The sequence below is a fragment of the Cololabis saira genome, chromosome 5 (assembly GCF_033807715.1).
Source record: "Cololabis saira isolate AMF1-May2022 chromosome 5, fColSai1.1, whole genome shotgun sequence".
Taxonomy (NCBI): Eukaryota; Metazoa; Chordata; class Actinopteri; order Beloniformes; family Belonidae; genus Cololabis; species Cololabis saira.
In genome coordinates this window covers 25,322,768-25,349,710 of record NC_084591.1, presented here as the reverse complement: position 1 = coordinate 25,349,710, position 26,943 = coordinate 25,322,768, and the positions used below count along the sequence as shown (strand labels likewise).

At 39.9% G+C, this 26,943-nt stretch overlaps 1 protein-coding gene across 1 annotated transcript; it reads right to left on the bottom strand.

Moving 5' to 3' along the window:
* Positions 1–2,351: 2,351 nt before the first annotated feature.
* Positions 2,352–18,788, bottom strand: wfdc1 (WAP four-disulfide core domain 1). The gene is made up of 6 exons (XM_061721329.1): positions 18,247–18,788; positions 7,737–7,932; positions 7,462–7,545; positions 6,570–6,710; positions 3,873–3,923; positions 2,352–3,791 (listed from the first exon to the last, which is right to left on the bottom strand). Exons 1-6 carry the CDS (start codon positions 18,349–18,351, stop codon positions 3,733–3,735), a joined length of 636 nt encoding a protein of 211 aa, XP_061577313.1. The 5' UTR covers positions 18,352–18,788; the 3' UTR covers positions 2,352–3,732.
* Positions 18,789–26,943: the final 8,155 nt, after the last annotated feature.

The window sequence follows — 26,943 nt, the reverse complement described above, 5'->3', positions numbered from 1 at the left end:
GAGGGTGTTTCACATCTTTAGCTACTGACCATACTTTACAATGACGCAAATACTAAAAAGAATTAATATCCTTTGTCAGAATTTGAGCAAAGAATTCACTCTTAACAGATATAAAAAGGTTCCATCCTTTGGGTTAACAACACATCACAGAGTAATGTTTCTGATTAAAGAAAATATATTTTTATTATATCTATCTCAGTAGTGAACAAATCAGAAAAAAGAGCCATGGTTTCTGTAATAGTCTGTGCAGCTCATGTAGACATGAACACATTTTTGGTTTTGACTCTTTAGAACGTCCTATTCCTATAACTTGACCTCCTCCAACCCCCCAGCTCCACCAAAACAATTACCCACTACCCACTGAAACTCTCACATGTCTGTGAAATCACACATCCCTTTGTTATCTGCATTTCTCCTAAATCTATGTCTGTGGCCTCACTAAACCATCCCTGCTGTATGAAACAGGATTTGAAACCGTGTCAGACGTATTATCAACCAGGAGAGATTTATTTCATACAAGCTGGGTGGAAGAGGTCAGAAACAAACACACCAATAAGGGAGATTGAAATGTTCTAATTCCTTTGGTAAAGAATGGGGCGGGTTTAATCAGTCCAGAAAGGGAAAATGGTTACCAAGGACAGGACTTCGTTTGTCAGTTTGGAACAAATGGGAATAGGACACCTCTGTCATACGGTTTAGCAGGGCTGGCCAGGAACATTACAGGGCAGAGCATATTCTCTAATAAATCACTTCTGCCGAGTGCACGCCATCACACAAATAACATTTAACTACTGTTAAATTGCTTGAAGGCCTCCTGTCATTCCAGAAAAACATGGACAAGCACAATAACTTGCATCAAATACTATGTTTCCAGGTCAGCAAAAATAAAAAATGAAAAGAAAAACCTATCAAAGTCAAACAAAACAGTCAAAATAAAGACAAATGATGCATCTGACAGCATTATTTTCTCCATACCTTCATGAGGATAAGAGCGTTGCATTTCCTCTCTTTTAATAGCTTATCCAGTTTGTGTTTGCAGTCATTCCTGTCCAAAAAAACAACAAAAAAACAAAACAAAACAAAAAATAAACCACAAAAAATCCCCAAAACAAAACAAAACAAAAAAGAATGAAAGAAATAAACCATTGCTGTGTCTATTTTTGAAAAAATAGCAGTGTTCAATATTAAAAATCGGCTCAATATGTAAATAAACAACTAATCACAACACTGGATGAACTTCAATACAGTTATATAAAAAATAAATAAAAATTATCCTCAGCAGCCTTTTGCATATATTGACATCTTCTGGGCATTTCTTTTTTTTTTTATACAACACATGTTTATACGTTTTAACTTTTAAAACGAGCCAAACCATGTAGTTTCCAGGGCAAACAGGCTTGCTTTATCCGGTTAACAGGTAATCAACGAAATGAATGAATCCATGTTATACCCCGTTTGACTTCTTTTCTGCTATGCATACACAAAATTTGCATATCTCTGAAATATTTATTATTTTATTTGTGCACTTTTAAAAAAAGAAAGAAATCGCACTGACCTTTTCACGGACGACTTGCACCGCGCGCTCATGGTGAAGAAACTAATACGGTGACAGATGAAGCGGGCAGGTCCGAGCAGCAGGAATAAGGATCAATAAGCAACAACCAGAACCAAATAAGCCGACTTTCTCAGGCTCCAAGTCAACCTCAGGTGACTGCTGAACGCAGCGTCACAGCAGTGCCTCCTTTTTCTTTTATTTTCCCCTGAAGCAGCGTTCAGGCAGTAGGCTACTCAGGTAGATGGAGGTGCGCCTGCAGGACAGACCGACACACAGACAGAAGACCCACTGGGAGATATGTTGTCCACATGCTGATGCTGCTGGCAGTGAGGATGGGCTACCTGCTGCAGAGAGCTCAGGACATCCCACATCTGGCTGCACAGATGCTCATTAAGCATTGAAGAAGTCGGTGTCCCCTTGATACAACATGGTTGGAATATGGTATTCTGAAGATTGCATTCTGTTTGTTTACATTTTAACCAGCACCTCCACTTTTTTTAAATTTTTTTATTTGAGTTATAGGTATGGATGGAGGTATGGTTTCCAACATAGACCTTTCAATCTGAATAAAACAGTAACGTGGATGTTTTATCTTTAAAACAAACTTAGTTATAAATCCTCCAATGCTTATTACTGCATTTATTCTGCAACATAATGTTTTGTGCTAACGAGTAATGTGAACAAACCAATTTTCCCCAAAAGGGATGTGTAACTGAAATGTTTGGCTTTGTCCAGCAGGGGGCGCAGCTACGCTGTTGAAAATGCTCTGACACGCAACAGAGAAAGACACAACAGGTGTCAGTCATGAGGTTTATTTAGAATATACAAGGCACAAACAATGTTACATTACCAACGATCTGCACAGAAGATTGGCTTTATTTCACACTTTCATTTGATCAGCTTATTCATTTGTTTGGCAGCAATTAACCAGAGCACCATTTGACTTTATAACAGATACGAACAAATCTGGACACCTGCAAAAGCTGATGAAGTTTTAGAATAAACGTAGAGGATATTTAGATTTGTTATATAAAAGCCTTTTACAATACCATCTTAGTGCTTGATCTGGGATCATATTTTAATAAAAAGGAGCAGATTGTTTTATTTTTTCAGTTTAAATTAGGGAATACTCAAGTGATCATGACTGTATGAATTGCACCATTAACTAACCTTAATTTCAGATTTGATACATACTTTTTCATTTGAAAGGGATTATTCAACCTAAATATACATATAAGATGTTTCTACAGAAGAGGAGCGTCTCAAATGAGTCCTCTCACAGATCTGTTCCATCTTACTTGAAATTTACGGCGGCATGTTCTTGCTGAAACAAATACAGAGTTGATCTAAATCCTTCAACACTGTTTCATTCCAAACACTCATGTGGTATTAATTGTACCACTTAGAATTATTAGTTTCGATATTTAGCCCCATTTGGACTTCAGCAGGAATTTTTCTTCTCTCTCAGTAAAACCTTCCAGATTTCAGGAGAGCTTTGAGCAGAGTTGATCGGAGAATGAGTAAGAGAGCCACATGGTCTTGATTTTCTCTGCCGACCGACACAGCCTGTTTCGTGTGAGACACTGTCTTTTTGTAGGAATAATAAATGAGTTGCAGACTAGGTCAGCGCTGCAAAGACCTAAAAAAAACCACTAAAAAACTGACATTTGTTCCTTATTTCCTTTAAGATTTTTGATTATCAACCACAAGGCACAACCTGCTAAATCTTCTTCAGCTTTTTTTCCTTTTGTACACCACCATCCTCAACCTCAACCTTTGACAGACACAAAACTGAAAAACAAACAAACAAAAAAAAAACAACAACAACAACCACCTTGTTCTTTGGCTGCACAAAGTCAGTACAGTACATTAGGCTTGTCTCCCAAAGGACGTGTGACAGAGGAGAGGCTGCAAGACGGAGTCTTGCAAAGAGGAGGTAGCATCTGTTGGTTTATTTGAAAAGGTCAGATCTGATCCTGGTTCAGGTGTGAACCGATCAAACAGTACTGGACTGATGCCTGAGATTGTGTTATGGTCATAGCTGAGGCTTGAGTCAGGCTGAAAGTGATTATGACACACACACAAAAAAACAAAAACAATATACGGTCTTTTGAAGGAAGATATGATGACAATGACTTTTAAGACAACGTCATGGTTCAAAGTGGCTCCAATATATTTCATCCCAAGTGCTTGTGATGATGTTTTTCATAGCCTACTGCATTGTTAGAACTGGATCCTGGCAGAAAATAAAGTAATAACATGCAGATTAACTTTATTCCTTATTTTTGTGTATAGATTCGTAAGCTGCCCTCTTTACCTAAGTAGTCCTTGTAGTCCTTAAAGTATTTGTGCCTCAGGCCGCGCCCATCTGCAAGGAAATAACAAAAGGAATACCCATGTTGTTATCATACAAATTACAAATTATCATTAATTGAGCGCAAACACTAGATTGATACTTAATTTGATTGAGATATTTGAACTAAACACATTAACTTGTCACAAGTGAGCAATCAGTTTCAGATTTCTGCTTCAACCACTCATAATCAAATCATCTTGTAGCAGCCCTGATAGCAAAACACGAGTGAATCAACGTTGAAATATGGTTAGGCAGAACATTGCATCCATGTTGAAGCCATATTGAAGCCTGGTCCGTGACAAACAGAACATGCTTATTCAACATTACGTGCACATGCAGCGATTCAAGGTGGTTGGAGATCTGATCAGATAATGACATGCAGAAGATTGGATCAACTTATCTGATCACACATGCTGTTCTGAGATCAGACTGAATCAGATTGAATAAGCCACTGTAACCAGAGCATGGCTGACTCCGTGACGCTAGGTGGCGCTGTACCCGAGGTAACCATGGTAACCATTTCAACAAAGAGCCACTTCCGGTTGACCTCCGCTTAACAACAATGAAAGGAAAAAGTGCATTCTAAGGGCCAATCCCAATTCTCCTTCACTCGCCCTTCTTTTCTCCACTCGCACTTCTTTTCTTCCCTAACCCCTAAAAAAGAAGGGGGAGATTTTAGGGCACTTGAGATCTAGGGCACTTGGCCCAGGTGCCTGTCCCATTTCTCCTACTCCCCCTCGTTTTCATCCCTAACCTGATCAGGAAGCAGAGAGCCAAAAGCTGTTTTAATTTCAGCTGTAGCGCTGTTAATATGGCACTTTATTAAGTTTTAATATTTTTTCAGGTATAAAGGTAACCTTAAGATCCGCAACCGGGGCTCAGTTTATCCAAATAACGCCTGTTAAGAAATTTGACCCGATGTTTTCGGAGATGAGAAGAGCCGCCGGCCCCGGGGAGCAGCCTCAGCTCACAGCCCGAGAAGAGACGTGTCCGCCGGGTCAAGCTGCTGCGTCGTCCCGGGAGAGAAACTCTCTCTGGGACGCTGCTCTGTTGAGAATCACGCCGGCTGAAATAAATCATTTAGGAAGATGTTGGTTTAATAGATGAAATCTAACAGTTGTAGCTACGCCTGTTAAGAAATTTGCTCCGAAATTTAGAGATTTCTGTCTGCCGGCTCCGGAGTTTGGCTCCGCGTTAAATAGACGCAGCCTATGGCGTAGGGTACGGCGTATTTTGTTTTTTTTATGCCACAGTTTGCAGATTGATTGTTGATGCGTGGGCTAACGTGTCTGCTGGGATTATTTTGCGAGCTTTTGCAAAAGCGTGCATTTCCGAGGCGCCGCACGGCACGGAACGTGACTCTGACAGCGAGGAATTCGGACTGGCACAGCTGATTTAGCGGAGCTCTTTAATGCAGAAACAGAGGATGAGACTTAATGGGTTTGATTAATGTAAAAACTGAAATAAAGTAGCCTACAATCAAACAAGTTTTGCTCCCGCTGTATTTTTAAATACGCACACTCCTGTGCTTGTGTGTGTGTGTGTTCTTGTGTGTGTGCCGTTTCGGTCGGTGCGCCGTGTGTGTTTTAAATACAGAAATATGACACAAGACGGAGGCTATGCCTTTCCACACGGCGCCCGTATGGTCGCGAAAATACAGTATTTATATATGAAATGTCAGAATAGGAAATATTTTGACGACACCCCTGAAGCAGTCACACGACACCCCAGGGAGCTACTACTGAGCAGCATTGCTTCGTCTCCTTTCACTTCCGGGTGAATCCCCTCCCCCGGGGGAAAACCCCACCCGGGGGAAATTCTCGAGCATGCGCAGACTGTAATATCCATGTCCCCGTACACATGGCATTAACAAGGCGGTTGCGACTGGCTTATCTAGGTGCTGCAAGCGGGTTGATGAATCCAGTCTGATCAGATTACTTGACTGACTTAAGGTGTTCACATGCAGTTTAAAAGTCAGTACGATGTGTGCAAATGATCTCCAACCAGCTTGAATCGCTGCATGTGCACGTACTGATTACATGTTGGCATTAGAATTGGATGATTGGTTGTTGGTTGATTCAATCATCAACCTTAACCAAAAATCAACCTTGTTGATCATAATTCAACACTGATTTAACATCTTTTGCTATCTGGGAGGCCACTGATTGACCAGGAGATTCTAGTTTGTAGTTTTATAATTATTTAATCCCCTAATGTCTGATGAGACCTCACAGAGACGCAAAACAATATTAATCTGAAAACGGTTAAAGACAAAATTGGGGGTATTTTAAAACTCAATATTAAAATATATTGTTGATATATATGTATATTATTTGAAATAAGAACTTAAAATAAAAAAATGTTAAAAATAGGGGCCTGTGTATTTTTATTTATTCTTTTTTTAATTTCAAGCATTAAAGAGTTAAGAGAAGAAGCCTGCTAGCTGCCTGCTAACTGTCTAAACACAGCAGCGCCTCAGTCCTGGCCACCACAAAATTTTAAGAGTGGGCTTGGCTTGTTTTATAAAGTCAGATAGTCAAGATGTTAGTTATTGAATTTAAATTTGAATCAAGATGAAAGTTTAAACCCTGGGTTGAAAGTTACCCCAGTAAGGGGGTATCACCACATTACTCAAGAAGATAAATCCTGAAGCAGTACCAGAGTTGCCGCGCTGCTTGATGCACTGTCCCCGGTTGGGGATGCCCGCTGCAGGATTCCCTGGGTTGATGATGTGGCACTCATAACCTGTCGGACAGTGAAGAGGCTCGTCTCCATCCTCAGTTGTGCTGCATGCTTCAGCTGGTGGGGGAGAAAAGTATGCATTAAAGAAAATCACAAAAACTGGGGCTCTGCAAATGGTTTCTGTGAATTTGTGTTTATGCCTATCACATCGAGTGGTTTTTGCATTTACCACTGGGAATACCAGCATGCAAACTGCAAAATTATGCAGACTCAAGAAATGAATATGTAATGTATTCTGGTCTTCAGAGACTTCTGAGTTTACACAAACACTTCAAGACGTATTCAAACACACAGGTTCAACATTTTGACGTGCATCTGTTGCTCATGTGTTTTCTTTTTACGCAAAACAAAACAAAACAATACAAAACAAACAAACAAACAAACAAAAAAATAAATAAAATGTCAGGGAGATTAAGTGGTTGATCCTCATAATTTAATAGAGGAGGACCACCCAAATCCGCTTAAAGCAACAGGTTTATTTGTACAAAATCTAAGCATTTGTTGTTTTGATTTGAAAAAAAGGAGGAAATGAAAATCTCTGTAATCCTTGGTTAAGATGCTTCATTATTCTTAAAACATTTAATTGCACTGGAAACCTAGAAGAAAAACACCTAAAATGACGATTGTAGACAATCAGATGTATAATTTTGGTAAGATTAAATAAAATGAAAAGTGCCATTAAAACAGTCTTGCTCTTTGAGTTTGTAAATATCTAAGATGCAGTTTGATTTCTAAAGATTAACATCATGCAAGCTGATTATCTGGAGTCCCAAGTGCTTGTACTGACTGGTGAGGTGCTTGTACTCACCCTGCAGGACCTCCTCCGGGCCGTCCAGCAGCCAGCCGTTACCACCCAACCATCGAGGCTTGGGCTGCACCAGCCAGTCCAACACTGCACAGAATCCACAAACACAGAGATTCACATAGACGTTATCATCCTACCATGTTAAAAATAAGAAGAAAAATAGTCCATCAAAAATGTTGTGATTTATACTATTACTACTGATAAAAATAATGGGGACTATCTATACTATACTTTGTTGTCTTTGAAATCATGACAACACAACTGTGGCCCCTGCTTACCTGGTGGCGGCTGAACGGACTCCAGGCAAGCGTAGATGCATCCATTGTAGCAGCATCGTTTGTGGCGCTCACACTCTGAGTCTGAGCGGCAGCCTGGCACCTCGCAGGCTCGCTCCGGCAGCATCTGGGGTGGCGGTGGACACCGGTCATTCTTTTGGTGCTGTGTGGACTGAGGATGATTGGGGTACTCATAGTCCTGAAAGACACACAAACACAAAAGCATTATGAATCACCAGGAAAATATCAAGGAAAGGCCAAGTTACCAATTTTTGTGTTGATAGTTTAGCAAATTTGGACTAAAGATGTTCACTGGTGGAAGCATGCTTTAGATGCACATGGATACTTAGAGAGGGTATTGAGTCTCTTTTCTGAATGCTTTTACTGTTAAAATTGTTCCTAGATACCATTTTTAACCACTTGGGGGCAGCAACGAGCCAGGATCTAACTCCCCAGCACACTACAGCTGCAGCACAAAAAACGGTGCTTGACTTTAGTATGCATGCCTGATTACGAATGTCTTGACCTGGAGAGTGAGGGTGATTGAGTGTTGGAACAAACACTTCCCTGGTGAGTCTCAAGAGAGAAAGTAGGCCATGGCAGCCGGGACTAAGCAAAGCCCCACTTCAGCTGCTTTGGCAGCGTACAATGCAGGCCAACTTACTCAAACAGACAGGGTTGCAGAGGTTATTTGTTTTTACATATTTCGCAGAAGCTAAAGTAATCACAGCCCTTTTCTTTTTTTTGGCAAGCAGCAGATTTATATTGATTTTCCCTCACTGATTTTGATGTGCTCAGGGCAGAATTCATGGAGGGTCTTGTTTAGCTATTTAAAATGCTGGTATTAAATACCACATGTTTTGTGCTGCTATAGTTTTGTACCACTGCCATTTGTTGCTTGGGGGCCCTTTTTAAATCCCAAAAAGATTAACTATCCTTGGCTATGATTATATAAATATGTGTATATACTGTATCTCAGTTGTTTCTTAGGTTAAAAGTGTTTTTTAGTAACTGAACTTTCTCTTTTTTCAAATGTAAAGGACTATTTTCTTGTTATTCTTTGATTTGATGTTATAATCGTGGACCTTTGTGGTTATGGATCAGAGTGCGGTGTTGTTTGCCACAAGGCTGACGAAACAAAACTACATTTCTACTTTTTCAGTCATGTGTAAGATTTTTTCTGACTCTCCAAAAATGTCAGTGAATTCGAAAGTCACAGAGAGAAATCTGTGCCTTTTTTTCCCCACATGCAACATTTGTAATGACATAATTGGTTTGTGGGTTGCAGACGGTCGTTAAAACGTTGCCATTTATTTAGCAGGCTCACTGACTGCTCCTCCAAACCAACCGGAAAAACAAAAGAAAATACTTGGTGCTGATGGCGGTATCACAAACACTGTGTGCTCACTTTAAACACATTAATTCGTTCTGGCAGCTGTGAGCTTAGTGGGTGGATGGCCATTAGGAGGTGGGGCCAGAAAAGACCGTGGAATGATGGCGAGAACAATGTACGGTTCATGTGGAGCTTGTAAAAGTTATTTTTTTGAGCTTACGCACTTGTGAAAGCAGTTAAAGCTGTGTGGTGGGATTTTTAGGGTGATATATGTTAATAGCATGCATTTATATGACACATTTATAGTGTTTTTAGTTCAGCAAAGTGCTTCACAGTACAAGTCTCATTCATCCATTCAGCAGACACAATTACGACTAGTTGATTGGTATCTTGCCCATAAACATTATTAAGTGTGCACTGATTTAATGAGCCCAAAACACTCTATTCAACACTATCAAATAGATTGTTGCACTTTTAACAGGCACCGTCATGTCTGTTCTAACTTATTTACTGTTTTTTAACGTATTTATCCTTTTTATATTGTAACGTGTCCTTATGGGAATGTGTGAATGTGGTTGTGAGCCCTGTCCAAGAGGAATTTCTGTCACCATTGGGACAGACAATAAAGTATTCTATTCTATTCTATTCTATTCTATTCTATTCTATTCTATTCTATTCTATTCTATTCTATTCTATTCTATTCAATACTGAGAGACTCTTAGTAGCTTTGTACATTATGTGCACAGTTGTGGGTGGATATGCAGTTTACATGATTACTTACATTTTACTTTTGAAGGGCATATCTTAGGTTTTTTTAATTCCCACATTCTCCTGTTTAGGAATACATTTGTCTGAATATGGCCTGAATGGGGATAGGCACCTTTTGATCACAAGTCATAGCTCTCTTGATCTGGACATGGCCCTTTACCTTCCAGCCTTCGTGCCTACTTTCATCTACGACCCTGATCTTTGGCTCATGTTGATGGAGCAAAGTCAAAAAATATATACAGCTGGGAAAAGTTTAGCTTGCGGGATGGTTGAAATTATTCTCCGACATCGAGTGACAATTTTGGAAATCCAGGTGTTGCTTCACATAAAAAGGAGCGTTCCCTGCAGAGGGGGAACACCCTTTAGAGGTTTACTCGGCACAGGGGGCTGGGCAGACTGGATCCCCCACCGGGAGCAGGAGGAAGTTAGTGCAGACCAGGAGGCCTGGCTGTTGCCACTGTGGCCTTGAAACAGATTCAGTGGTTTGGACAACTGAATTAGGAAACCGATTTTCCTGCTCAATTACAATTTTCTTTTTCTATCAAAGTAGTAATATTGGCTTGATGGGACTGCACCCATCTAGAGCACAAAAAGCAAATAAAAATGGAGTTACTGCCCTTAAATTCACAATACTAGCGTTGCTTTTTGTTTAGCTGATGAAATAATGCTAACATTTGTGGGACTGTTGTGGATTTTAAAATGAGTTTGATTTTTAATTAGCAGTGATACAAATTAGTGATGCACCGATTGTTCGGTAACCAAAATTGTTCGGCCGAAAATGGCAAAAAAAACACTTTCGGTGTTCGGTGGAATAAGTGGGAAAAAAAAACGAACAATTAATAACGGCGTTGTAAAATAAGGAAATAGACTGACCGCTCCCGTAACGGTTGCGCACCACAAACACAAATCGTTGGCCAACCAAAAGGTAACCACATAAGAATTTTACCTAACATTCACCAGGAGGTGGAACCAAAACAACATAAATCAATCTATTTTTATGTTCAATAAATATTTTCTACCTTGTAATTTTGTAAAAGATTTTTTTCTTTTAAAAGCATGCCTAAATCAAATTTATTTGATTTATGCAATGGTGAAAAAATTGTCAAAATAAATGAAAAACTGCGAAGAACCATGTTCGGTATTGTTCGGTATTCGGCTAAGTGTTTATTATTATTTTCGGTTTCGGTTTCGGCCACAAATTTTCATTTCGCTGCATCACTAATACAAATGTCTGTGGCCAGTCAAACTATTTGCACTATTAATTTCCTTAGGGTTTGGATTTCCAAAATAACCTAAATGAACACAATTAAAAATGAGATGGCGATTAATCTGTCCATTTATAAGATAACGATCTGACCAAAATGTTTTATGGTGCAAACTGAGTAAAGAACTGCAAATCCCTACGGATGTACTGTAACTGGCTGGGAAGCTACAGCAGCTCACAGCGTCTCAGTGCAATAAGATCTATGAATGGGAACTACAAAGTCTGCTCTGATTAGATAATCACATAACAACCACTGTCTTCTCCCTTGTCTCACTTCTGATCTGTTCCCAGTGTCTCCTGCGAGCCTCTCCTTGGTTAAGCATGCCCTTCCTGTTTATGTGAGTGCATGTGTTTGGGCATTGTGTGAGCTTGTTTGAACACATTCTGTATACATAATTCTGTGTAAAGTGCATGGCTAATCCTTCAATGTTAAACATGATAACATTACAGACCATGCCTGTCTCCGAAGTTGCCTTTTTGCCAGAATATAATCCATTTGCTAATTTTTTACAATAACTACTTAATTTTCAGGACTCATCTCATGTCTTTTCCCTCAGCTTTCATGTTGGATCATGCCAGACAGGCAGCTGTGCTCTAATCCAGAGCTTTATCACACAATCCCGCTCACATCTCTCTGATGTCCCACATTGTTTATTTACTCTCCTGTCTGCTGTGCTGCCCTCCCGTACAGGCACTGCCAGCGGGCCTGTGTGTGATGTTCATGTCTGTCAGTTGGCACATTTTTCCCTGTCTCTGTCTGTGATATTCTATCCCTCTTCCTCCTGGAGCTTCTTCCTTATCCTGATTTGCTTTCTCTCTTTCTTCCACTCTTGCTGGTGTTGAACAGCAGAAGCATTATGTTTGCTGCAACATAAGGAGTCACCAGTTCAACTGGTGTGTTTCAAGGGTTTTCACAGAAAGCACTCTAAGTTTATAAAGTAAAATATAATCCAATTAACTCCACATCAGTATATTCTAATTCAGTCCAGTTCATTGTAATTCTCAAGTGATGAGTGGACACACTCACGTGATTTGACAGGACAGGAGTCTCATAACTGACCACATTTTGCGTTTGGAAACTCTAGGAACCTACAAGTGAGCCGCACTTTGAGTGATCTGTTGAGATTATATGGTTCCTTAAGATTAGAGGGAGTTAGACATTTAAGGGATTAATATGTGAGGAGAAGAATTTTACATTCTTGAATGTTTTAATTCCCAAATTTAACAGGCGGCCAATGAAGGGAAAGAATGGAAGCTAAAATTGTGGAAATATAATCTTGCCTGGTTAATCCTCATCAGGACTTGGACAGCAGCTCTTTGGATCGGCGTGAAGTTGTTCAGAGTAACTTCAGGACATCCTGCTACTAGGAATTGCAGCTCACCAATCTTAAAGTAAATGCATGAACTAGTTTTTCCGCATAACTCCGAGATAGGATCTTACAATATTATGAATGTAGAATAAGGCATTTCTGGAAACTTGTTTAATGTGTGATTTAAACCTTACATCTCAGTCGCAGAAAACCCCAAGAATTTTCACAGTAGTTCCAGATGCCAAAGTAATGCCATCCAGAGTTACTAAATGACTGGACACTCTTTTTCTGACTTGTTTAGATTTAAAGACAAAAACCTCAGTCTTACCTGTGTTAAGAAGCAGGAAATGAGTACACCCTGTACAGGTCACCAGGCATTTAAAGGGCCACATATAGAAAAAAAACCCACACAAGCATACTTAACGCCTATGGGTAATTTAGCAATTAACCTGAAATCCGTGTTTTTTTCTCCAGAGTAAATCCACGGTAGCATGGGGAAAACATAAACTCCACATGGAAAGGTCCCTGTAAAGATTTGATCAGGAACCTTCTTGGTGTGAGTCAACAGTGTTAATCAACGCCAAGCTGCCCAAACAGGAATCTTTCAGTTAAATATGACTAAAACCATGTTATTGCGGTACCTTTAATAACCATAACATGTTCAAGCCTCTGTAAATGAATGTTGTTATCAACTGTATCAAATGCTGTAATGAGATCTAACAGGACACGTATAGACACAAGTCCACTGTCCGAGGCCATGAGGAGATTGTTGGTAACTTTCACCAATGCTGTTAAAATATCAGCATCATACATGTACAAGGATTAAACTAGCTTACAGAGCTATAGTGGACATCGGGGCAGAATTGGCTAAGAGACACAGCAATGATAGAAGAGAAACGGTGATTTCTCTGCAGCACATAACGGAAACAGTAATGTGCTGCAGGCCGGCGGGCTCAAATCATCTGACTGGGATTAGTCCTGCTAATAGCTGCAGACATTGCTTCACAAATATAATAGTTTACTGGATGACTGACTGTATAAACTTGCATATTTACAATTTAACAAAGTGACAAATTGCAAAAGTACAAATTATAATTATAAACAATATATGATGTTAATGTGTATCTCTGTTTAGGTGCGACTCCAATATAATTCTTTAAAGGTTCATATAATAAAAGAGTGTGTGCTTCAGAGCAAATATTTTGATTTTTTAAGTAATAAATCGTAAATTCTGGGTTTGTGCAGATTATGTGTGAAAATATGTAATTGAGTGAGCTCTTCAGATTTGCAGGGTTTGGGGACATTACAGGCCCAGATGTGATTAGAGTTATCCAACCTCGCCATCGCCTTCTTCAGTTCACTGATTTCAAAATATGCACACCCCGCAAAGGAGGGGTCAGGAAGTGTCTGACTCCGCCCACTGACATAAATAGCTATGAATGGAGCAGTAAAATCTTTTTAAACGTTCTGACCAAAGCATGTCACAGTTGGGGCACCATTTGCAGGTCAACTGAGAGATGGTTGCAGTTACAAAACATTTATCTTGTTTCTTTTTCACCAGACCATAAGTGAGCTGTCAAATTGCACAGTTTAATAAACCAGACAATGGAGATTGAGTTGTCATTTGACTCAGCTCCTTGTGGTCATCGAAGGAACTGCACATCCGGATTGGTATCCAATTTGAAGATCAGAGATCGTCTCATTTTATTCAGAGTTTAGCTTTGTTTTGTTAGTACAGTCTGTCCACTTTGTCCTGTTAGTTGTTCACCCAGCACAATAAAACGACTCTAGGTTTCAATATATCAAATTAAGATGGATCTGTTGGTAATCTAAGTGGTTCTATAGCTGTCTATCACAAAGCTCTTTGACCTACAGTATCAGATCAGTGGAGAGCCACAAGTAGGATCAGTCAAGGATCAGTAGGGGGGGGGTCTGTTGCTCTTTGACACACCTACAAGCTTCCTGTAAATATAAGATGATGAGTGATCAGTACTTTTGTGTCTCAGCCACAAAAGAATAGCTCAAAGGGGACCTGTCAAAGACGTGCGAGATTGTGATCACACAAATGTGGTGAGAATCCAGCTGCCTTGCAAGGTAATACTTCCCAAAAAGCCACAACTTTTCCTCAAGTGGGGTATTCTTGCTTTGCCAGCAACTCCAGGCCAAGTCCAGCTGGTGGAAAGATAAAGAGCAAGAAGCACAACTGTTTCTCTGCCTCTGCAGGCCCTCTGTCCTAATACCAGGTACAGTAACGGTCTACGTGACATAAATCAACTGTAAAGACTTGTGATGTTAGATCAGACACAGCGTTTGGGCACTGACATGCCCAGGCAGATGTCTGAGCCAGACTCTGTTATGGCTGCATGAGGCTAAACATTCTGGTGTGTGTGTCCATTTTAGTCAGTTTTTCTGTTTTCTTGTGCCAACCTTTCCCAACTTTCCACAATTTATTTTATAAATTCCCTCTTATACATTTGCTTAAAATGTCACACTATCACTCTGATATGTATTCCTTTGTCCAGTCATTTTTCTTTAAAGTACACAAAGAAAATGACAACATGCTTCTGACGGAAAAGTGGATAAGCCACTAATTAGTTAAACTTTACTGCAGGCTAACTGCTCTTCAGGAGCTTCAGGAGCTCCAAACTCGTAAATTCACTCTTAAAAACAACATTTCACATAACAAGCATCTCTAAAGTGGACATGGCGTGCTCTGTCATGTTTTTGTATTTACGTAGAGAGATTGCACATAATTCCATGATGGAAAACTTTGTTTTGGGACTTCAGCGGACTACATCATAAGGCAGGATTGCCTCGATCAGCCAGATTTTAAACGAAGAAGAGCAAATTGATGAGAAGGACAGTTTACAGCTATGCGTCATGATGTCACCGATGCAGCCAATGGGAAACTTGGAGAATGTGCTTTTTGTGATCCAGCCAAGTGCTTTTACAGTCAAACAAAGACATCTGCCTGCATTCTTTCCTACTGCAGCTCCTCTGCTTGACAACTCGTGTGCTCATGTGTTTGCGTTGTTAACATCATCAACATTGTTGTTCATTTACCTTGAGTGGGTCTGAACCTCAGGCGTTGTGTCACGTCTGTCAGAAGCTGAGGATGTTCAACTTTTTTACACCTCGATGCAAGTGTCAGCCAGTCCAACCGTGGCTACACAGTTGGTGCTAGCCAATGACATCCTTCATGGGAATGAGCACATGGCTTACTTGTGTGCTGAGGGAAGTTGCTGAGATGAGACTGGTTGTTTGTTGGTATGACGGAGGCACGTTAGAAACACGCGCCGAGTTAAAATGACACATATTATGGATCTACGTTTGTTTTGAAGATGTATTTCAGGGGAAATTTCAGGACTAGTTGAAAAGTAATCTTTTAAAATGCTGTTTATTGTATCTGGGTTCTTAACAGCAACAGGTGTCTGTGTTCAGGAGGTACCTTCGCCTCTGAGGGGAATAGATAATAATAATAATATCTTTATTTGTCAGTACACATGGAAATACACCGAAATGTGTCCTCTGCTTTTAACCCATCACTAGTTTCACTACGAGCAGGGGGCTGCCTTTATTCTGGCGCTCGGGGAGCAATTAGGCTGAAGGGCCTTGCTCAGGGGCCCAAAGTGTTTTTTCTTGTTTGCCATCCTGGGGGTTGAACCCTCCAGACCCAAGCCCACCTCTGTAACCACTAGGTTACCACTTCCCCTCATTCACTCTCATTCAACCATTTACTGACAGCAACAGCTTCTTTAAAATAAATCATGTTGTTTTTATATTTTCTCTATTTTTCTATAGTAGTTGTAAACGATTTTGCTGTGTGATCAGCGTGAATCTAATGTTAGAAGTAACCTAGATTTGACAAAAATGGCTGGAAATGGCCATGAGGTGTCCACTTAAGAGACATTTAAGAAGAAGCACTTGATGTTACTTGACAGTGACCACTTAATTTAATTTATATTTATATTGATCTCCTCATATTCAGTGTGCAGACTGTATGTTTTTTTCAGTCTTGTATCTTTGTAAAACACCTTGAGCTGATTTGAAACAGATGCTTTGAATTGATCATTATGTGTATGAGCACATTTGGCTTAACAAAAGATTGTAATACATTGACATAATATTTGTCGTACTTATTCCACATAGAGGTTTTCTCCACATATGGACCTCAAGAGAATTACATTTAAGTAAGATTAAAAAAAAAATCTAATATAGTCTTGGGAGAACATTTTTTATCATTTTTAGTTCAAGTCCATACAAATGATCAACTGTCTGCCATCTAACATTTCCTCTAATCCTTATTTATTTATCCTGCTTTGATTTTGTTCCTGATCAGAATTGAATGGTATTCAGATCGACAGATCTGGTGGAAGTTATGTACGGTGCGACCTGGGGAATGAGGTAACAGCTATGTGAGACAAGCACTGAGCACGTTGGTGGTCTCTAGCTTGGAAGATTTATCAATTTTCCTCTCAAGGCAACCCATTATGTGAACTATAATTTGCCTTTCGGGCACAAAGGACAGAGGGTGCGTATAAGGAGGAAAAGAAAAATGAATTCAGAAATGATAGATGCGAAGATGAAAAGGTTTTGGTGGGAAAAAGGCAAAACTCCATCTCCACAGCTGTCTCAGCATGTTCCAATTACAGCAGCTTTGAAGCAGAGGCCAGCAAGAGAGTGCTTTTGGCTTATCCTGAGACCAGGAGGAGACTGGAAAGACATTGGAAAAAGGGAGACTGGAGAGGTGGTGTACTGAGAGAGTCACATGGATGATGAGAAGAGAGAGCAGAGCAGGGCGATGAGAGGGAGAGAAAGGCCAGAGAGGGCACAGACAAGTCAAAAAGTGAGAACATTAAAGCATGAAAGGTTGGACAGAAGAGAAGAAAGAGAAAGAGAGAGGAGGCATCACGCTACAGTGAGCCCTTGTTAGAGATGATCAATCAGCTAAACAGAGCTGAGTTAACAGGCAGGGGCCTGTGGTCTGAAAGTTCAGTTCCTGCTCTAATAATCCACCACACACACACACACACACACACACACACACACACACACACACACACACACACACACACACACACACACACACACACACACACACACGCACGGACACACAAAAACGAGTTCTGAATGCTCCACATGCCCTTCAATTACTCATATGGAAACTTGAAAATGATCAACTTATTTCTACCTGTTGCACACTTCATTCACTGATATCCATCAAAAACCGAGAAAAAAAAATCATGATTTAGAATCAAGACATTTATGCTCCAAAACTGGTAATCGACGTGTTTAAACAGGAGGGACCTGGACTTCTCACACCAAAAATGATCCCAAAATCCCTGCCATTGAGAACGTCCGATATATTTTATGATGTTTTCCACTAAAATACAGCTGTTTGAACAGGGTGAAAACCAAAATCTGTTTATAAAAATCAAATAAGTTGGAGTGGGGAAACCTCAATAGGAGAGGAAAGAGCAAATGTCTCTATATATTTTACTCTCAGATAAGCTCATCGGTCATATGACTGTCTGAAAACACATTTCCAAAAATGTGAGACTACTGTATTAGATAATACTGATTTGTACAGCTTGTTTTTTTTGTGTGTGTTATTTCTTTACAATTTCAGGTTCAGGTCAAGCATCTCTCACCTCAGCCACACATTTGCTCAAACGTTTGAAGCAAGTTTCTAACAGAGGAGGCACTGTCTTGTAGTGTGCTGTGAGCTTTCACCTACTTACACTCTGGAGGGTGTTTGTTGCAATTGTAAGTTACAAACAGTTAAATCTGCATACTCAAATGCACACATATTCAGACGACAAAGGTTAGTAACCCCACCTTATGGTTTAGCCCTCTTTTCCTTATTCTTCTGGCATCTCTTCCTGTGGACAGGACCAGCAGGGACAGCAGCACCACCAAGCAACCCGGCATGGTCTGTGGCATGCACCTAAATTCCTTGTCTCTTGCTCTGAAAACCTTCTTTTTCTCCTTTTTCTTGTCCCAGTGGTATTCCCTCTTCTTCCTCTTAGTTCAGAGTTTGTGCTCCAGATGTTTACTGGTCCACTCTGAGGTTGACTTTCCAGCTAAAACAGCGACCCTCAGGTGCTCATGTGCAGCCAGAGATTACACAATCCCTTCTCCCACCAACGGGACCTGCCTTTTATATCCGGCTGACGAAAAGTGCAGGGCAGAATGACAGAGTAGAGGAAAGGAAGGGGAAAGTACAGACGGGATGAATGGAAGAAATGTAGGAAGGAAATGAAAGAAGGATAATGGTCCGGGAGCAAAAAAGGAGGGGAAGGTAGATACGGCGGCTGCCTGGTCATCAGTCGTTGAGAGCTGAAGCTGTCTGCTGGCACAGCGTACGCACATGTCTCTGAGAGCGAGGAGGGGAGGTGAAAGCAGGGAGGGGAGAGCATTAGCGAGGGCAGTGTGTGTGAGACCTCCCCCTTGCCCCCGTGTTATATCTCGAAGCACATCTGGTGATCTTTGTACAAATTTGCCAGGCTTGTGTCAATGTGCAGTTGGGACATGTTTCATATTCACAGCTCTCCATGTGCATTGTAGAAGGGGCGCTGGGTTGGGGGTGGTGGTGGTGGTGGAGTGGTTACATTCCTCTGCAAAGCATGGGGTTTGAAGATACTTTGACTGCTTGTCTAGAGTTCAAGCATGCATTTTAACTGTTAACAATCCAGCCCTCATTCCCGAGTGTCCCACCCTATTACATTCCTGAGTTTTAAGCACATTCAGGAGTTGCATGACGGCCAGGCTGAGAGGACACAGCGGATAATATGAATCTGTGGGTGTCCATTTGTCAACATATGTGTTGGTTGTGTTTTTTGTTGCTGTAATGTGTTTGCAGAGGATGCAGTGTGATTTCAGTGGCACTGACCCATGCAAAATGAAGGCATGTGGTGTGTTTCAGGGAAAGGGGCCTCTCTGTCTCTTTCTCCATCTTGTGCTTCACTGGTCTTCTCGTCTCACATATTTCCAAGTTTCTTCCTATTAAACCAGGACATATCCCCCCCAACTCCCCCACCCCAAAACCATCACACGCACACATACACACACACACACACACACAACCACCACGCACACATCCACCTTAGCTCAGGACCTTCCTCCCCTTCCTATCCCCTCCCCTTGCTCCATTCTCAGTGTCTTGTGCTGAAAGGGGGAAAGAATGCTAAGCCTGCACAAATCTCAGTCATTATTAGTTTTACAGGAGCAGGGCTCATGTCACTGGGAGGCCCCGGCTTCACTTACACAAAAGACAGAGTAAAGCGAGAGAGGGAGGGCAGCGGGGGGCACAGAGATAGCAGGAGAGGGTAGTGGCAGAGACTGCATGAATGAGTCGTGTAAGTCAGATAAATGAGTCTGTGTATATAGCTGAAGATTTGGCTCTGTTGCTATGACGATGGAGAGGAACAGGCATTTCCCTTTCAGATTACCATTTCATAAACCTCATGGCCTTTTGAGGGGTCGGGGGTGGGGGGGGAGTAACATGTACAAGACACGACATGTAACACTATTCATGATTTGTTCAAACAAAACTAAGCCAAACTGTAGATGCCATGATGATTAAATTCATTACATTCATTGATTCATAATTTTTTTTTTACAAGAAAAGCCCAAAGCCTCACCTCTTTACCAACCTGCTTGGCATTTGTAACATTTGGTGTGTAGTGCTTGTGTTGATATGCTGTATTTGGTCTTAACTAAACATGGCGCTGGGCATCACGGTCAAAAAGCTTCACTGTGCTCAAATATGCTGTTCCCGAAGTCTTGTTGTCAACTTGCTACTTTAAAACCATAAGAAGTGTTACCCATGTTTTAGGAGAGACTCCTTGGTAACCCTTTCAAACAAGCCATTCTTGGGTGGTCTCCTTCTGAAAGTGCTGTGTTGAGAATCAACATGCTAATTTACTTTTCTTTTCCTTTTCTCCCCCAGTTCCTCTGAGCATTGCAATGTCTGACCTTAGGGGTGAACTTGTTAGGAATTACACCTCAATGTTGCTGATTTGAATCTTATCTACTTTTGATGGAGAAAAATAAAATCATAGCATTATCTTGGCCTATAAGATCAATGCCAGTCAGTGCTCTCCTCCTTGACTCACCTCAGTTCTCATGGCCAGAAAAAAAAAAGGCAAAATAATTTCTTCTGGTTACACTTTGAGTGTGGAGTGTGTTTGATTAGCGGCAACCAGCTAGTTACCTTCTTTATTCATATACCGTATTTTCTGGACTATAAGCCACTACTTTTTTCATAGGTTTTCAACCGTGCGGCTCATACAAAGGTTATTTTATTCTGTGGATTTTTCTTCCACCGCTCGGGGCGCTCTAACCGGAAATTAGAATCAAAACTAAGACAAAATAAATGCAAAGAAGAATACGCTACTTCTTCTTTAACAGATAGAAGTAGGTAGAAGCAGATTTCAAACAGATAAATAGATAAATAAATACCGGTCATTTTCTCTTGGTTCTGTACCGTTTTAATCAGCAAAGTTGCTGTCGTGTTAAAAGACAATGTTAGGAAAGGATCTATTTAGGTACAAACATGTACATCATTTACAGTTCAAAATCGTTCTGTACATGTAGTAAATATCTAATCTAACAACATAAATATCTGCAGCTTGCATATCTTTTTTTTAAATAGAGCGGATGCGGCTTGTATATCTTTTTAAATTTTTTTTAAAAATAGAGCAGATGCGGCTTATATGCGGGTGCGGCTTATATATCTTTTTTAAATTTTTTTAAAAATAGAGCGGATGCGGCTTATATGCGGGTGCGGCTTATAGTCCAGAAAATATGGTAGATGCACTAAAAGTCTATCTACATAGTTTTCTATACAATGCTTCTATGTCTTGGCGTAGATTTTGTTAAATAAATACAGTCTAGTATTTAAAAGCTTGTTGTTCATCTGAGATCTTATTTATCTAATTTCTCCTTATTGTGGTTCTCATTTGTGCCAGATCTTATATTCGTTCCTTCATTCATGCATAAATGCAGCAGTCATTCTTTCCTTCAATCTGTATAAGTTGCTTATGATACCTAATGTTCTTGTAGGCAATCACGTAATTCATGGCTAAAAACATTTGTTTGATTTTCTGTGTGATTTTAAGTGAAGGGGATATTAGTTTCCAGCTGTAGGCGACATGCTGACATCATGGTTAAATGGTCTCACGCATTGTTCCCTTAAACACTGGTCAAATTATAAAGAGAGTGGGTGGTAACACTATGTTAAATCAACTTCGGTCTTGCAATGTTTGTTTAATTGTTGTTCCTCATTTAGTAAGTATGTATTGTACATTACCTTCTTGTAATGTTGTTCTTACCATCACTGACGTGTATGTATGTACTATATGTATGTACTATATGTCCATGTCCATTATGTCCATTACCTTCTGGTATTTTTGTCCTTACCATTGCTGGTATTTATTATAAATATAAGTTAACGGTGTATTATAAATATAAGTTACGGTTAACTATAAATATTACTATATATATTGTTGTTGGATTTGCGCGCATTGTGGTTGTGAAATGCATCTGCATTTCGCAGCCACAATGTGTGTGAATAGGTGAGGTGAACTGTAGAATAATTTTTATTATAATTTGATATAGGTCTTTTGTTCATTGTTTTGGTTCAAATGTTGAGACAAGAGGAAGCCTTAAAAAAAAGGGGTGGGATTAAATAAGTTTTCTTCTTCCCACTCCCTTTCGAGTGTTGACAAATTAATTTGTATTTTGAACCTGCACCTGATAAACCTGATAAAGGTATTTGTTTAATTTTATGTTGCATGCAGGTCACTTATGTTATGTTGTATTGCTGGAAATAAAATATGAATTGAATTGAATTGAATTGAAACAGATAGAGTCTAAAATATAATTCTTGAATTCACAGCAGACAACAATATCACATTGTATTAAAAAGGCAAGAGCAGGGTGTGGGGTGTCATTATTCAGCCTGGAGATACATTAACTTCAGGTATATTAACACATAGCTTAAGAGAACATTTAATACAGTCTGGGCACAACATTTCCCATCAGAAGAGTGTGAATCAGTATTATGCATCATTAAAGGATGGAAATGAGACCACCATCAGGGAACACCTCAGTAAAAAAAATGTCAGATTATTAATCTTTTCAAAGACAGGCCCGACTTGGAAGATGGAAAACCTTTTACCTGACAGGTGATCCCTGAAGGGAGAAATGGACTGTAGCTCTGCCTGCAAGTCTCACTGGGCTCCTCCTCACATGCTCCTCCTCTTTCACTGTCAAGAGGAATTCCTGCCTGATTCATGGTGTAATAATTGGAAGGTATCCAGAAACAGTTCTGGCTCGGAGTACAGGGCAGCTCTCCAATTCCCGAAGATGCTTGTGAAAGTGCAGTCAGTATGATTTTACATGAACCAAAGAGGAATATGTTCTGCATGTGTGTCATAATTGATACCAGCTCCTGTAGCTGTTTTGCGAGCTTTGAAAACGTACTGTGGTTTATGCTGATTCTTATGTTGACATGCCGTGGACTCAGTGTTTTCCCAAAATATTTTCAAGGAGTAATGTCTGTATACTGTGCTTTTATTATATCTATTTCAGACCGTATAGACATTTGATTGATCATGGTTGTTTGTATAGTTAATTACAGCATCTAAAGCTTTTTAGTGTTCATCATCTTGCTGCACGACAACAGCTGGTTTGTTTCACAGAACCACCCAGAAAGTCCTCTGTAGAAGCCATTTGGAAAAAGGGAGACACTTTCCAGGAAAAAATAAAAGTGCCAACTGGCAAGAAAGATTGTGTATGTTATTTTGCAAATCTCACAAGAATTTGGCAGTGCAAGTGGAGAATATTGGTGCAACATTAGTGATATTTACCAGAATCACTAGATTTTTGGGTCTTTCAACCTTCACTTTCACTTACACTAAGAGGCTGGGCCTGGGTCTGGGGGTTTAGTACAACGTGGCTCACGCCACTCCTTCCAAGATCCGCCACCATGCTAAAGCAAAGTCTGCTGGCTCTGTGGCCAATTTGATAGGACTCTGTCTAAAGCACTATCCCACGTTATACCCAGCATGCTCCAGGCTCTGCTTTGGAACTGGCCTGAATCTGCACAAACCTCTATATCCTGCCTCAATGAGCTGGCTACTATCTTCCTACCTCGTTGCTACTGCTGCACTCCTGGTTCAAGCACTTTTCAGTCCCTTTGAGAGGATGTAAAGTTACTGTAGTTTTTGTATTTTTTATTTAATTTTTGTTTTTATCTGAGGTCAACGTGGATGTCAAAACTTAGACTGCCAATGAGTCCCACCTCCCAGCGACATTGTAGTTTCAGTGCTAGTGTGGTTAAACATGAGCAATCCGACTCAACAAGTCATTAATTTGTAGTGTTTACAAGCTTCTCTGGTGGGCCACTTGTGCTTCAGTGTGCAGAAGCTTGTCAAACTCATTCTTTCCAAATCAGTTATCTGGGGTCAGATGTCAACCTAAGTGGTCAAGGGGTCATCTGTGATTGTTCGGTACCAACTGGGGCGCAGTATTTGGGACGATTTTCACTTAGCTCTTAAAAACAACAGTATCTGAGATAAAAATCTGTTGGAAAAAAACATAATGCACTCCCAGTTCAACCTGTTTTCTAATGCAGTCTCGTCTTACATATTATTTATTCCTTCCTGCATTTGCCATGAGCAAAGTTCTTTTTGTTTTTAATTCACATAGTTAATTGAAAACATTTTTTTTTCTGTTTGACATCTAATATGTCATCAGCAATAAAAAAAAGAACTTCATAGTCTTTTATTGTCTCACATTTCAAAAGCTCACAACATTTGGTTTTAATGTGCATCTAATAAAGTGTGACCTCGAGCAGCTGGTTGGGAAATCTTTGGCATTTGTATTGGCTGAGAGCACGCCATTTAGTTTTTTTTGTTTGAGCATTTTAACGAAGTAAAAACACGCACACTCAGATACCGAATAGCTGAGTGAAGGCTTTAGCACAATCTACTTACTATAAAGGAGGACGAGGGGAACATGACGCTATCCACTCCACTTTTATAGACTATCCACATCAGATGGAAAAGCTTTCCAGTCTGGTGATTTCAAAGCTCTTGATTTATACAAACATAAATTGTGAGGTCATTGCTTTTCGTTTGCCCCTCATGGATGCCTTTTTACAAGTGTTTGATATGTGGAAACACAATGGTGTCGACGAGGTGGAAATGGAGTGAAAGGCAGGAGAAATACAGCGAGGAAGAGTGTATTATTGCCAAAAATCTTGCAAACAGAAATTATATGTTGAACTTGGGCAGAGATCCACTAATAAGGTAAAAGAAAAAATCACTAAACACAAGTTTCATGTCTGCACATTGTTGGAGGTGCTTGCCAGTGTTTTGCTCAAGTCATTTAATTATACTCTGGAAAAGCACCCAGAATGGCCCAGCAAGCACAAACATCTCTCTGAGTGAGTCTCGTAGCTCTCCAGAGTTACAACTAAACACGGAGATGCAGCTTTCAGTTCGTGTGCACCATAAATGTGGCACAAACTCCCTGAGACCTGCAGGCCTGCTGCAACATGTATACTTCTTTTCTTCAGAAAACAATCTTAAGCCTTCTTATTTACCATCATGTGATTGTTTTTTTTACCTATAACTGTGCTCCTTGTATTGTTTCGTCCTTTGTTACAGTTTGTTAAACTGTTCTTTTGTAGGTACGTTTACATTAATGACACATTTTCCAATATAGAGTATTTGTTTCAGGCAAACCCATAAATTGATTTGTATAAGTGCATTTATTGGCCTTGTACTCCAGACTCCAGACATCTCGGGTTAGAAACCATGCTCATGGACACAGACTTGCTCATGTATGAAGCAGTAATCTGTTCCAGGGTCAGATTGTGGAGGCGCTCTGTGGATCGGGTTGTCAGTTATTATTTAGTGCGATGATCATGAGCCCTTTCCTGCTGGATTGATCATGTCATGTCTGTTTTGTGCTTTCCTACTTTCTCTTTGTAGATATTTAATTCTTGTATCATTATGGGTTATCATTTGAGCTTTAAAGTGAGTAAAGACTTTACAGCTAGCTATGAGGCGCTTCTCATTGCCCAGGAATGATTTATTTTCCTTCTTTTCCTCCCTAGTTTCCTTCTCATCTCCCTCTCTGCCTGTTTTTGTGTTTTCTTCCCTCTTTTTCTCCTGTATTTTTTCCTATCGTTCATCTTCTCCTCCTGTGCTCCACCTGGACATGTGTTTTTCCCAGCTCTGTGCAAACCCGTTCCTCCCCTTTGACATACAGAAACATCCCTTTTCCCCATCTCCACTCCATTTTTCCTTCTTTACACGTCTCCCTCCCTGACTTAGCTGCCTACGCCAGTACAGCCATGCACCAGATGAATAATAATAAACTTATAGATTAATGACTAATAACTAATGAAAATTCTAACTTCTCCCCTTAGTAAGTGATTTCCGGTGGATTTAGGGGCAGTAACCTTTTTCTTTTTTATGTGCCTTACTTCAGTCACCCACTATGTGTTTGTTTGTGTTTGGGTTTCTTTATTTTCTTTTGTTGATGCAGCATGTTTTCGTTACCTTGTAATGAATGTGTTGAGGTGTGCGAGTGTGTATAACTTTAGCCTTTTGGTGTGGGGGGATATTCCAGTGTGGGCTACTGTTTATAAACCTTCCTGGGGAGTTTGTTATTGCAGACCTTTGGAGAATGACATGCTTATTTATAGTAGTCACCGCATATTTGATTGACTCCAGGTTGGATATGTTTATCTGTGCCATCGTTTTGTTTTGAGGTTACGAGAGCTGCGTTTCCTTGTTGACTGAGAAGCATTCAGTAGCAGAGGATGTGGATTAAGCAAAGCTTTTCTAAATGGATCTCAGACTGAATTGGGATATACCGTAATGAGTTGGAGCTTATTTCATCGTTTCATTTCTCTGATTTAATTTGTTAGTATTAAGTAAAAAAGACCATTTGTTAGGAACCAAAAGACAGATGCAAGTACCTGTAAAGCAGTCTTCTAGCAAACATCTGCAAACTACTCTCTTTGATGAAATATCTAGTCATTTATTTATACAAAAATAAATTTTTCCAGTTATATATTTTAAACATTCAAAATTATGAAAAAAAAGGACCTGAAGGACTTTTGGGGTATCTGTTGTGGCAAAGGTTGGAGCACTTCTCAGTCTCTTAATAATCACTGATATTTCATTCGTTATCTTTGAAAAATGTTTCTGGTTTTGAGATTTTTGGGTCATCATATATACATTTGTTTTAGGCCCATGCCCAAACATATAGCCTCTCCCTGATGCTTTCCTTTGTGAATTTTGTTTTGATGTGTGTTCAGAAAAAATGCATGGGCATATTGTTAAAACAACTAGGTGTTGGAACAGGCTTGTGTTTTTTTTAGTGTACGTTCAGAAAGAGTTTTATATTCATTTTCTTCCCGTTTTACTTTTATTTTTTTTCTGTTTGTTTTCACATATTCCTAACTAAATTATAAACTTTTTTCAGTCTATCTTTCATTGGATTTAGAATTGA